This window comes from Epinephelus fuscoguttatus, linkage group LG4 (assembly GCF_011397635.1).
Source record: "Epinephelus fuscoguttatus linkage group LG4, E.fuscoguttatus.final_Chr_v1".
NCBI classification, from domain to species: Eukaryota; Metazoa; Chordata; class Actinopteri; order Perciformes; family Serranidae; genus Epinephelus; species Epinephelus fuscoguttatus.
In genome coordinates, this window is record NC_064755.1 from 16,987,772 (window position 1) to 17,000,619 (window position 12,848).

Genomic DNA, 12,848 nt, shown 5'->3' on the forward strand with positions numbered 1-12,848 from the left:
GGGCATCAGTGCAGTGCACATGGTAGAAGTTCAGGGCTCTCAGCAAGAAAGGCCTGAAGACACATTTCTCTCAACAGCCATTGTCCTGCTGTGAATCCAGTCCAGTTATTTATTGATACAGACCACATGGCAGTTGTATGAGTCCACCTTCTCTATGTCCTCGCCCTGGATGATAACGTGGGGGATTTAACTATCACATCATTGGTGGGTTTCCTTATCCACTGTCAGGGTCCAAAGACAGGGTGGTGTGTATGTGTATATATATATATATATATATATATATATATATATATATATATATATATATATATATATATATAGATATATATCCCATATATATATATATATATATATATATATATATATATATATATATATCCTAGTTTAAAAAAGATAATTAAATTAATGAATTTTAAAAAATGAAATATATACATTAAATCCAATATCAAATCATTCATATTATTGATTGTATTCAAATAAGAAAATTGTTCAGGACTGTTAAGGACAATCCTTCAGACTGTGAGAGGAGAGGACAGTAATTTGTAATTTTGAGAGAGAGAGAGAGTTTTGTGCAGAAAACCCTCCTCAAAGAGGGTACAAATTCATCTCTGCCCCAAATAGGGGTTTAGAATGTAGGGTCAAACAACTTACCCCATCTTACCCATGATTTATTTGTTCTATTGGTGCATATGATGCGAACAAATTTGTTTCAGAAGGTGTTTACTGGTGTTTGTGTTTCCATTACTGTCTGCTAACCACAGCATGTTTAAAAGTTTTATTTAGATTTTATTTAGGCTACTTATGTCTGTAAATTTGCATGTCAATAGGCTAGTATGACAAAAGCAACAATTTGGCCTCAAATAATCAAACGCAACATGGCCTACTTCCCCGAATAATCCAAGTTGCTGCTGCAAACCCATATAGATTAAAGAGGAAATGACATGTTGAGATTTTTGTAAAAATGTCAGTTATTATTATTTTCTATTATAACATACAAAAAAGCAAATAAAATGTCCTCATGTTGATGCAATGAAGTTGTGTAAACTTTTTCTGGCTGAACAAGTGTGTGTGTGTGTGTGTGTGTGTGTGTGTGTGTGTGTGTGTGTGTGTGTGTGTGTGTGTGCGTGCGTGCGTCATTAAATGTCATGGAAACGGAGTGACGTCGCACTGAGGTACCGGTATATAAGAGCTGTCAATCAGTCCAGTCCTCCCTTTTGCATCCGAGTGTGACACGAGTTGACATACGAAAGCTGACAAAACCTGAAAGCTGGTTAGCTGAGTTGTTGGAGACGAATATCTGTTGGAAAACGAATTTAGTGTTTGTAGGTTTACTGTGGACCAGAGGATAACGACCGTTTGTGGAGAAGCAGCACCTGTCCCTGAGAGATGGCCTGCAGCAGCCCGAGGTCACCGGCCTGGGAGGACCGCCTGCTGATTGGAGCTGCCGGTGTCTCCGACTCCCCCAGCGGAGGTAAGAAAACTTCTACATTTACTTTTTTACTCCTCTAAATTTATTAGCTATTTAATCTCGCTAAAGCACTTAAAAACCTTTTGAAGTGTTTTAAGTACAAAATGTATGTATTTTATTGAGTTTAATGTTTAAGAGTTAAGTGTGCCTTGAAAAAACACATTTGTTGAGAAAAGTTTTTATCTAAAATCTTTATTTCGTGTTTAAATTCTGTTAAATTTTCGCGGACTGGAGCAGAATGTGTTAACAATCGTGCAGTGGATTGAAAACACTGATATTTTGGTTTGAGGGGAGCATTTTTGGAAAGTTGGCATCGAAATTTCACAAAGAAGATGGCGACCTTGCAAATCTTTGAAAAATGCCGAAAACATATTTTTCTTGAGCACCATGGAGACGGTGGAATATAATAGGAGCTGACGTCAGAACGTCAGGGCGTGCAGGACGGACAAGTGTAAACAAACCTCACGCTGTGATAAATCATCTAATTTTCAATGGACACAAAACTGCGCAACCTTTGTTGATGTTGAATGGACTGGAACTGAATGACAAAAAGTGTAATAATAAGCATATTCGTCGAATATTTCAAAGAAAGAACAATTCTGTACCTAGAGGGAAGTTCTTTTGGAGTTCTCAGATTGTGGACATTGGATGGCGAAGGACCTGGCTTTTACCCCACAAATACTGCATTTCTAACAAAATTAAAGAAACTTAATCTCCATTTTTTAACTCTGCCAATATCAAATACTCCTTTACATTAAGAGATATCGTATGCTACTACACTAACAAAAATAACAAAGATTTTGAATTTTTACTAAATTTTGTAATCCTTCATGCTAAATTTTACATTCACAAACAAAAATTTGCCAAATCTTGCCCCAATTTCAAAACCTTCCTCTTAGAATTTGATAACACTATGAAATCCTTACGTTTAATTGAAAACAGTAAAAGTATCAAACTTATCGCTCATTATGAAACGTTTTTCCCATCCTCTGACTAAACTCTGCTGCTTCTTTTTATTGTCTTGTTATACTTGTCTTCTTGTCTGTACCAACACTTTCTAGAGTCTTGAATATATTTTTTGTACTGTCTCATTTGTGGTGTACCTGCCTGTATTGTTCAATAAAGAGAAAAAAAAACAAACCAAAAAAACCAAGTGTAAACAAACATGGCCGCCTCTTCTAAACAGAGAGCTCAGTTTATTTATTTTGATTGTTGACGACTCAGTTTTGCTTGAAATCTATCCAGAGCTGTTTGAAGCATCGCGTTTGAGCGGGCGTACCTCAAAAAGCACCAACAGAGTAATGAGTTTGATTAAAAGAGTGATGTAGCCTGACTGATGCCAAGCCTGCAGCCACTTAAAGCTTGAATTTGACATGTTGGTCATTTAATAACATTGCATTAATTTGTAAGTGTACTGGTATTTTCTGTCATAAGATATAGGAAAGTGGTTGGTCATGAATCTGTATGTGACTCAAGCAGTCTCCATGAGGGTAATGCCCATAATGATGCGTGCAGTCCTGTACTCAAACCAGGTAGCTGTATCATTACAGTTGATTGCAAACCATAGGGAATAATGGAGACGGCAATATATTTTAGGATAGGCTACAAACAATTATAACAGTGCCACAAAAAATAACCTCCTCTGGTGCTAAACTCCCTCAGACCACCTGTTCACTCCAAGGTTGTTCATATATGTATATACTTGTACAACAGATGATATTGATATGCATTTATCTTCTGTTCCTCTCAGGTGGCTCCTCTCAGAATCCAGACGCTGACCGTGTGGACGAGCTCCCACGCCTCATCAGACCTTGCGACCTCTACCTCTACCTCTTCTCTGACGAGGATGAGGCACCTGAGGTGGAGGAGGGTGAGTATGACCCCCAACTTTGGTCTGATGATGAGAGTGATGACGAGGATGTGTCTGGTTTTCTCTTTGAAGACGGTGAGGCCTACCCGCTCTCGTCTGATGAAGAAGAGGAGGAGGACGACGGCGCCCTGGACGACTGGCTTCCGGACCCTGTCCAGGGAGGTTGAGGACTACGCCGGACCTGGCATCCAGCAGCCCCCACAGCGACGCTTTTGGCAGCCCAGGCAACAAATGTTTCCTCCTGTTCCTGCTGCTGCCCCTGTTCCTCTTCCAGCTGGTGACCCTGTTCTACTGGTGCTCCCATCCTCCGTCCTGCTCCTGTTGGTATTCGGCTGCTGTTCCTCAGAGACTGATTGACAGGCACCTGCAGGTACCTGTTCAACATTAGCAGCCTGTGGAGCAGCATCAGGAGCTGCTTGAAGATCAACTGAGAGGTTGTGGCAGCTTTTCCACAGCACCTCAGCGTCTCAGAAGAGAGGACGGGAGCACAACGTAATGGGAGTAAGTAGCTCTGGAGAGTGAGCTCCCTCAACTCCTGGCCTCAGCTCCTCCATAAAGAGGAGCAGAGAAGAGAGCCAGGAGCAGGTAAGTGCTAACAAGCCAAGGAGGTTTTGTGAGTAGACCTCAGAGAGGCAGAAAGCTCCGAAGGCCCAATTCCACCAATGTCTGGCCTCTGCTCCTCCACAAAGAGGAGCAGAGAAAAGAACTGTGAGCAACTTACTGTTGAGTCTTATCAACTTTTTAATAATTCAATGATTTTCTTATTCATACTTTAATTGTTCGTCTTTATACGAACCACAGAGGTAATGCAACAATAAATTAACAATTTTCTCCTGAAGTTATTTTAATTTAATGATTTGATTCTCTGTTGTTTGATGTTGTGCTTTAATTATTTTACTTACTAAGAAGATCACTGTATCTGATAGAGATATAGTAATACTTACACCAATACACCATCAAGTGTTTTAACAGGTCTTATGCATGTCTTTTTATCTTTTTAATATCAGTCATTATTTATTCCACTTAATATGATCGTTGAGTTGTTTTTTCTTCCCAAACTACAGATAGTTGAACCAAACAGAGGTAAGGCAATGATTGGTAACAAAAATCTCTCATCATTTATTATTTTAATGGTATTTATCTTACTCATGGTGTTGTTGTTGTTTTGTTTTGTTTTTTAAATTAAAGTACCGTAAAACTTGGTGTATAAGTCGCACTTTTTTCCCCCTTTTTTTCATCTAAAAAGTTGGGTGCGGGTTATAGACCGGTGTGACCTAAAGACCAAGGTAAATGCTGACATAGGTAATTTGACCCACAAGATGGCGCTACGTAGTAATTTAAACTCATCCGTTTTTGGGATTTGCGTAAGCATGTATAGTTACAGTCCACACTGTAATAAGGTACTGTAATGCTGTCTTCTCAAAAAAGAAAAAAGAAGTTTAACGTTAATTTAAACTAATTTTTATGGCTCAAATGTTATTTAAATTAATTTTATTTCCTGAAGAGGTTGTTTGGAAAATTGCAATCTGAAAAGTAATCAAAGCTGCTTAAGAGGTTATTGTGTTTTGAATGTGTTTCAAATTAAAAATAAAGGGAAATAGTGTAGGAATAACTTGTATAACGTTTTTACTAACAAATAGTAATATAAAACCTTGTTTTCCCTGTTTGAGACCTTAAAGAATAGACTGCGACTTATATGCCAGTGCGACTTATATTCAGAGTTTTACGGTGGATGTCTTTATCTGACAGAGGTAAGGTAATAATAACCATTCACGTAAGCATCCTGCAAGTCATATCTGAGGGGTATTCCAGAAAGCGGGTTTAGTGAAAACTCTGAGTATGTTAACCCTGAAATGAGGGAAACTCTGGGTTTTCAGTTCCAGAAAGAGAGGTAAATCAAACTCTGAGTCAGTCACCATGGTTACAGACTCTGTGAACCTGCTCGCTGGCAGGTTTTCTTCAATAAACCCTGAGTTTTTCTCTGTCTCCTCCCTCTTACACGCTGTTTCATTTCCTCATTCATTCAGTCCGTGTCAAAGCTTGTATCGAAGCGCGTTAATTAGCAGAGATTTAACGTCCGTCACAGTCTAAATCCTGCTGGATATTAGTTTGTTACTCAGGACTGTCTTAAGTTACTGAATTTATGCACATCAATCATTTCTTTGGACATCGGTTTTTGTCTTAACATTCAAATATTACACAGCGAGAATTCACCCTCAGCTCAGAATCAAACCTCTGTCCTTTTTATATGTAGGCCTATTATTTTTTATAACACTGTGCACAAGGATCAGACTGTCAGTCTGTTAGAGCAGCTCCCAAATGTTTATTGCACATAATGTGTAGGCCTAATTATTTAAATTTTAAAAATCGGTATGAAGCTTTAGACACGTAGTATCAATGACTTCCCATCTTTCCCATCTTTCTTGATCTTATTCACTTTGTTGTATTTTTATTTTATTTCATACATTTTTTTGCAGTACATCCAGCAGTTTCCCTTAGGAGAGATGAAATTTGTCCTTCTGACCAGATGAGTAGGATGACTGACCACAAGACGAGCTGGAGAGAGATGGTCACGTGTTCCAGTCATCCAGGTATGTAAGGTTTTACCAAGACTACAAGAGTAGAAAATGTGACATCAGCTGAAGTTAAGACAACTTTACAACCCATAGTTTTTTTTATGTAGGTCTGCACAGTAGTGATTAACGTTGGTTTATTTAGAGATGATCGTGTCTACAGGAAAAATGTGTTAGAACATCATTATGTCTGTGAACCTAGAGAAGGAAGTGCAGTGTCTGAAAGAGTTGATGAGTTGTTTTTAACTTGACTCTTGACTGTGTTTGGCTTTCCTGCGTCATCTTGAGAGTGGATGTGGACCAGCTAATCAGCCAGGACACCTGAGTACCACAGCAGTCCACACAGGAAACCCTCTCAGCACCTGCCAGACCCCAAACATTACCTGAAGAGCAGGTGTGTCATTAATTATCAGAATATGACAGCCTCCTAGATTGGTCCAGACTGAGCCTTTACACAATACACATAGCCTACTGTTCATGACTTTTTACCACCTGTCTGTGGCAGTCTGCATGACGCCCGCTGCTACTGTTATTATCATTAGTCATATTTCTATTATCATTATTGCTATCATTGCTACTATTAATATTAGTGTATTATAGCCACAACTATAGTTATTATTAGTCATTTCTCTATTATTATTACAGTTGTTAATGTTGTTGTTGTTGCTGTCCCTCCCTGCAGGGACAGCACAGTCAAACAGTTTTTGACCGTGTTGTGGAAGCATGTTAAAAAGCACAAAGTACTGGCGTGTAAAACTGAATTGCTGAATGGAGTAATGATTACATTTAGACAATGCTGTCACCCTTCTGTGTTTCGGTTAGTATGTAAATATTGTTTTTAGAATAAATGGATTGCCAAATCCAAAGAGATGAAGCGCACTGGACATTGGTTTATTGTTAGCCCAGTACACGCATCTGGAACAAGTTCCCCCGTTCGCACCTCAGTGGCTTGTTTAGATGTTTTGTTTTGTTAAAAACTCACTACAGCGTACCTTAGCTACTTTATAATTTTGTTGCAACAACATTTCATGGTGTTTGCTTAATAAGAATAAAATACCTGTTCTGTCAGTTCAAATAAATGTTAGTGGCTAAATTAGTATCGGCCCTTTTGTGAAGCGCACTAGTTGTGCTACAAGCAAACGAGTACATTCATCAGGAAATTATACGGATTTAAAGCAGATATGTAATTTTTATATAAAGTATCATTTTTCAAGTTATTAGTATTGTGACCAGGTGATACTCAATTCACAAGACCCAGAATAAACTGGAGCCAGAGACTGCTCTGCCAAAGATGTAGATTTTATTAACAATGCATGAAATAAGACTTGTCTCAATTCAACTTGGTGGCAGCAAGTTAGTTTCAGTAGAAATCCGAAATGCAAGCCATAATCAAGGAGGGATTGGATAAATCGTGTGATGATAAAGTGTTCCCTTAATTTGTGAGCAGTGTACAAAAAGAAACTTTCCAATAAATACATTAGAAAACATGTACAATATAAAGTTGTAGCCTGTTTATAAGGAACCATTCTGCTTTGGCAAAACTTGTTTCTTGGCTGATGTGCCTAAGCACAAAACATGAAGAATCTAACAAACCACATGTTTTTAACAATGAGTTCACAAAGCTTTAATTAATTTATCCACAGTTTTACATTTGAAATCATGCTTTTAAATATATTTCTGAAAAGGAGCCTACCAAATCTAACACCAAACAGAGGCTGGCCTAAGCTGCTTTTTCAGGAAGAAAGGCCTGGGCTTGCTTCCCGCCCATTTTTAGAGACCTTCCCCTTGCTTGGGTCCTAGTGCCACACAGCCTGTTGGCATCCTTCCACATCAGTTTGTAAAAAATAAACGGACATACAGAAAACAATCCTAGTGAGATACTGGTGTACTGTATTCTTTGTATTTGCCCATTCATCTCAGTGTCCCAGGAGCCATTGCGTACTGCATTAACACATTTTCATTCTCAGCAGCTAACTGCTAACTTTGCCTGTCTCCTGTTTGGTGCTGGTCAGGAAGCACACCGCTTATCAGACCTTTTTTCAATGAAAACAGCAACCTGCTGCAGCTGGAAATAAAGTTCATGAAAGCAGTGAAGGTGAACCAAGGCAGCGAAGGTTTGACCACAACAATCAGCTAAAAGATGCTCAAATGCTCTGTGGCGCTAAAGGTGACTGCAGAGTCAGATCATTTTCTGTGGGTTCATCACTTCAAGCAACCCCATGCAGTACATAGTCATTTAATTCATATGAAAATAATGATTGATGAAGATTTAAGTATTTCTATTCCAATGTGTAATACAAAATGCTTAACTAATCTTGATTACTTTGACTCAAGTAGAGTTTGAAACCTATCAGAGACAAGTCATTGTCAAATCAGAGTCAACGGGGGTGATGTAGTTTCTCCTAAACTGACACTCACACAGACCAGTCCGCACAGTCAGTATCAGTGCCAATGAGAACAAGCTGCCAACAAGCCACACCTCTCTCAGAGAATATAAAAATAAATGAGCGGGATACCTTTGTCAGTTTGAGCAGGAGAAAATGGCATACAGTAAGCCAGTACTTGATCAACTGGGATTGTCCATTTGTGGCCATCATGACAAACTTCTGGAGATCTACTGCCGCATTGATCAACAGTTCATATGCAAGCTGTGTGTGATGGATGAACACAGAGGCCATGATACGGTGGCAGCAGAAATGTGTGCAGAAATGAGGGTATGTAAGTTCAGCCCCATGCTGAAGTCATTTGTTGCCCGTCCTTTTAATGTCACTGAGGTTCTGAAAATATTTGTTTTTGACAGAAAAAAATGGAGCGGACTAAACAGGAAATAGCAGACAGAAGACTGACTTTAAAAAGGAAAATGTTGGAGGTGACAAAGGCTGCAGACTCTATAAGCGTGAGTGTAATCCATTAATATGACTGTCTTGTTTCTATTATAGACCAATAAATGTATTTATTCTTAAAAAGCTAACACATGATGATCAAAGTGCCCAGTCTGCTGACACCAAAGATGTGCTGGAAAAGAGGAAAGGGTGTGAACTGTGTGAGGCAACAGTTGTTTCCTACTGGGGAGTTTCCAGTGTCTCTGTCAGTATACAGCGTTTAGCGGTATCTAACCCATTGATGAAAACATTGAGCGTGAGGCAGACTGAACATAACTTTTAATGTAACTAAATGTTTTGTGTTTTCTGTGTTGTTTAACACAAAATAAATGTAAAACAAATTGGGTTTTTGAAGAGAAAAAACAGGCTTGATGCATGCACTGTCCCAGGAGGAGGAATATAAATGTTGGGAGTAACCAGTGATTCCCAACCTCTTTGTGTTGTGACCTCTTAAACAGTAAGCTCAGCATAAAGACTGGGAACATGCGAAACAGCCAGCCTGCCTCCTTCCAAATGACCCATTGTGGTTTTATATGGAGATATATTTGTGTCTTTATTACATGCGAGAAAATAAATGATGAGAGGGAAAAAAAATGAGAAAAAAATATTTGAGAGAAAAAGTTTTCACACTGATAGCAAAAAAAATAATATTTGAGACTAAAAATTTTTTTTTAAAAATTTTTTTAAAAACTAAATTTTTTGAGAGAAAGTATTTTGTCATAGAATATAAAAAAATTTGAGATTTAAAAAATGATTTCCAAGAAAAAAAAAAACCCTTTAAAAAACTTTTACTCTCAAAATTATTTTTTTGCTATCAGTGTGAAAACATTTTCTCTCAAAAAAAGTTGTTTCTCTCAAAACATTTTTCTTCTCTCTCTCAAAACCTAAGTCTTTGCTCTCGTGACAGGATTTTGCTCTCACTGTGAAAATAATGTCATGGGCGGGGCCACGTTCCTATTGGCCAGTCTCAATCGAATTCGGTTCGTCTTGGGAGTCGAATTCAACTGAATCATTCATCCACCATGGTGGATTCACCGGCATAGATGTGCTGCGTTATTTGGGAGGGGAGACTCCAATGTTTGGGTAAGATGATGACACACACAATTGATGGGTAGCTAGCTGAGCAAGTTGGTTATCAAAATCATTCCTATAATGAATCCCTTTTCTCACCTAACCTGTGAAAACTTTTTCTCTCAAATATTTTTTTTTCTCTCAAACATTTTTTTCCCCTCTCATATCATTTATTTTCTCGCATGTAATAAAGCCACAAATATATCTCCATAGTTTTATAGGGGTCATGTACCAGACTCTTTCTTAAATTGGCTGTAGGGGGCAGCAGCAAAACATATTTAAGTCACCTAAAAAGACCTGCCTAAAGAAATCAATATCAGCAGACACCAGGCTCCAAGCAAAGCACACCGTCTCCTGGCTGTATCTTTGTACCGTACAAAAATAAGACTGATATGGATCTTGTCATTTAACTCCAGGTTTGAACCATTCTGTTAAAACTGAGCTATTGTAGATTTGTATCATTCAGTTGTGTGTCCATGGGTTGAGAGTAGTTCAATAACTGTCTTATCAGATTGTTTTACATAATTCAATGTCAATGTTTCAAAAAATGTGTTGAAAAATGAACAAAATTTCCTCAATCAGACATGTTTATATTTCCCGATTGCCTAGCCTGTTGCAACACCTAAGGTGTATCTTGCAACCCCTTGGGAGGAACAAATTACAGAGACCACAATAACATACAAAAGTTGAATTTCAGGTGTTTAATATGTGTTTTGGTGCATGGTGTATGTTTCCTACAAGGATGCTGCATGGGAGGCATGTGATGACTTTGAGCAAATGTGTTGGGAAAAAATTCGCTCTGTGGAGAGGAAGTGTTCTGAGATGAGAGAGAAGGTCGGAGAGGCGAGGAAAGCTGGAGTGGACTGGACCAACAATCATCTCAGGAAACTGGAGCGTGAAGTGTTAGCGCTGAGGAGGAGAGAGGAGAAGCTCAACCAGCTTTCTCTGACAGAGGACCCCGTTCAGTTTCTGGAGGTGATGATATGTTTAGAGTCTTTGGAAGTTTATAGAATTTTTATCTCATGTCTCTTAATTTTTTTAGTAACAGAATGTATTTGTTTGCCTTGTGCAGAGTTTCCAGGCCCTGGGTGACCTCCCTGTGTTCACAGACTCATATGATGGACTTGACATGCTGTCAGACTTTGTCAATGCAAGGAAAGATGAATTGAAAAATATGTGTGACGAAGAAAGGAGAGAATTGTTCGGTCATTGGGAAGAAAATCGGTGTAAGTTTGACCACTTTGGATCTCTTAACCTCTTCACGAGTCCGGTCATTTATTTGTCAGAATGATCAGAGGTTTTTTTCTTTTTATCAGTGTCAAAAATGCCAAGGATGCGTGAGATAATACCATTAAGGAAATACTTTTTGACCAAATACAAGAGTAAGCATGATGGTAATTCACTTTGCATAAATATCAGCAACAACATACATTAAAGCTTCAGAGAGTTAACAGGTGTCTCATCTTTCCCTGCAGACTCCACAGTGGAGGTGGATCCCAACACAGTAGCTGCATGTCTCTGCTTGTCTGACAAAAACAGAGAGATATCGTTGGGTGAGAGGGACCAGGCTCATCCTAATCACCCCGACAGATTCACCTTCCTTCACCAGGCTCTGTGCAAAAAGGGCCTTAGGGGCATCCACTACTGGGAGGTGGAGTGGGATGGTGGCGATGTCGATTTGGCCGTGTCGTACAAAGGCATTGAAAGAAAGGGTTCAGGGAAAGAATGCCGTTTTGGCCACAATAATCTTTCCTGGAAATTAAACTGCACTTCATCCAGCTGCACGTTTTGGCACAACAATCTCCACAGAGGCCGAATTCCCCCGGTTCTCTCCCGCAGAGTGGGCATACATCTGGATTACAAGGCAGGAACACTGGCCTTCTACAGTGTGTCTGACACGCTGACACAGCTGCACCAGGTCAGGACCACCTTCACTGAACCGCTCTATCCTGGGTTCTCTGTTGATTTGGGAGCAACACTGAAAATATGCAAGATGTAAACCAGTCGTAATACATGTAAACCTGTCTCAATACATGAGTTAGAGATACGTATGCATAGATTAATACAGCAATTAACAGGCAACATATTGAGTCACTTTGTACTGAGAATCTTGATTACGACTCAAAAAGTGGAAAAGGGAAAATTCTACTGTATTTTCTGATGAATTTAATATAGTTTCATTTGAATGATTGAAGATGATTGGAACATATTTCTTTTTTCTGTTCTTTATGCTGTTTGGTGGAATAATCTTCCTTCAAGCCTAAAATGTATCTTCAAAATGGCTTTGAAAAAATGGTTTCTAAGTAACTTGTGGTTTGATTTATGTTGTGAAGAAAGCTTGAAACATGCAGCCTGCATTTGTTTAGTCTTGTGCCAGGGTTTCATTTTTTGTCTCACATCTTGTTGTATGTTGGGATCAGAATGTGTTGTCCTTGATGATTATAACCATTGCTGTGCTTTCTCTATATTTTCAATCATCAAACACATTAATCAAGAGTGTCTTTGCTTTAGCTTTATACACTCAAATAAAGGAGCATGCTTTGCTTATGATGTGTCCATCATTTATTTGATTTATTGGGATATTATTTATTGCATATTCTACATTTGATTTGCAAATTATTCTCAGAATAATTCACTCATATACATCCTATGCTCACAAAAACCAAATTATGGCCTTTTCTGTTTTACAACACCACCTGATGGTGAACATCAGTACTGCAAGAAGTGCTAAATTATGAACACTGCAGCCTCGAAATTGTCTGAAATAATCACGAGTTGTTTTTTAAATCACAGGACAGGACTCTTTACTGAGTCTTTGGCTTTCCTGCATCTGTGCTTTAGTCAGCTAAGTCCGTAAGCCTTTACAAAGACTACAAAATGTGCCACAAGCCAAAGTAACTCAGCCTACAGCCTTCAGTTTTTAATTATTGTTTTTAGATGTTTATGGGGCGGGTGAATATTTGCTGGGCTGTTTCATATTATCA

General features: G+C 38.7%; 1 protein-coding gene across 1 annotated transcript; it reads left to right on the plus strand.

Moving 5' to 3' along the window:
• Positions 1 to 6,145: 6,145 nt before the first annotated feature.
• On the plus strand, positions 6,146 to 12,392 carry LOC125887481 (tripartite motif-containing protein 16-like). The gene is made up of 7 exons (XM_049574333.1): positions 6,146 to 6,305; positions 8,437 to 8,625; positions 8,712 to 8,807; positions 10,606 to 10,839; positions 10,937 to 11,090; positions 11,181 to 11,246; positions 11,340 to 12,392. The coding sequence occupies exons 2-7, from the start codon at positions 8,452 to 8,454 to the stop codon at positions 11,861 to 11,863; spliced, it is 1,248 nt and encodes a 415-aa protein (XP_049430290.1). The 5' UTR covers positions 6,146 to 6,305; positions 8,437 to 8,451; the 3' UTR covers positions 11,864 to 12,392.
• Positions 12,393 to 12,848: the final 456 nt, after the last annotated feature.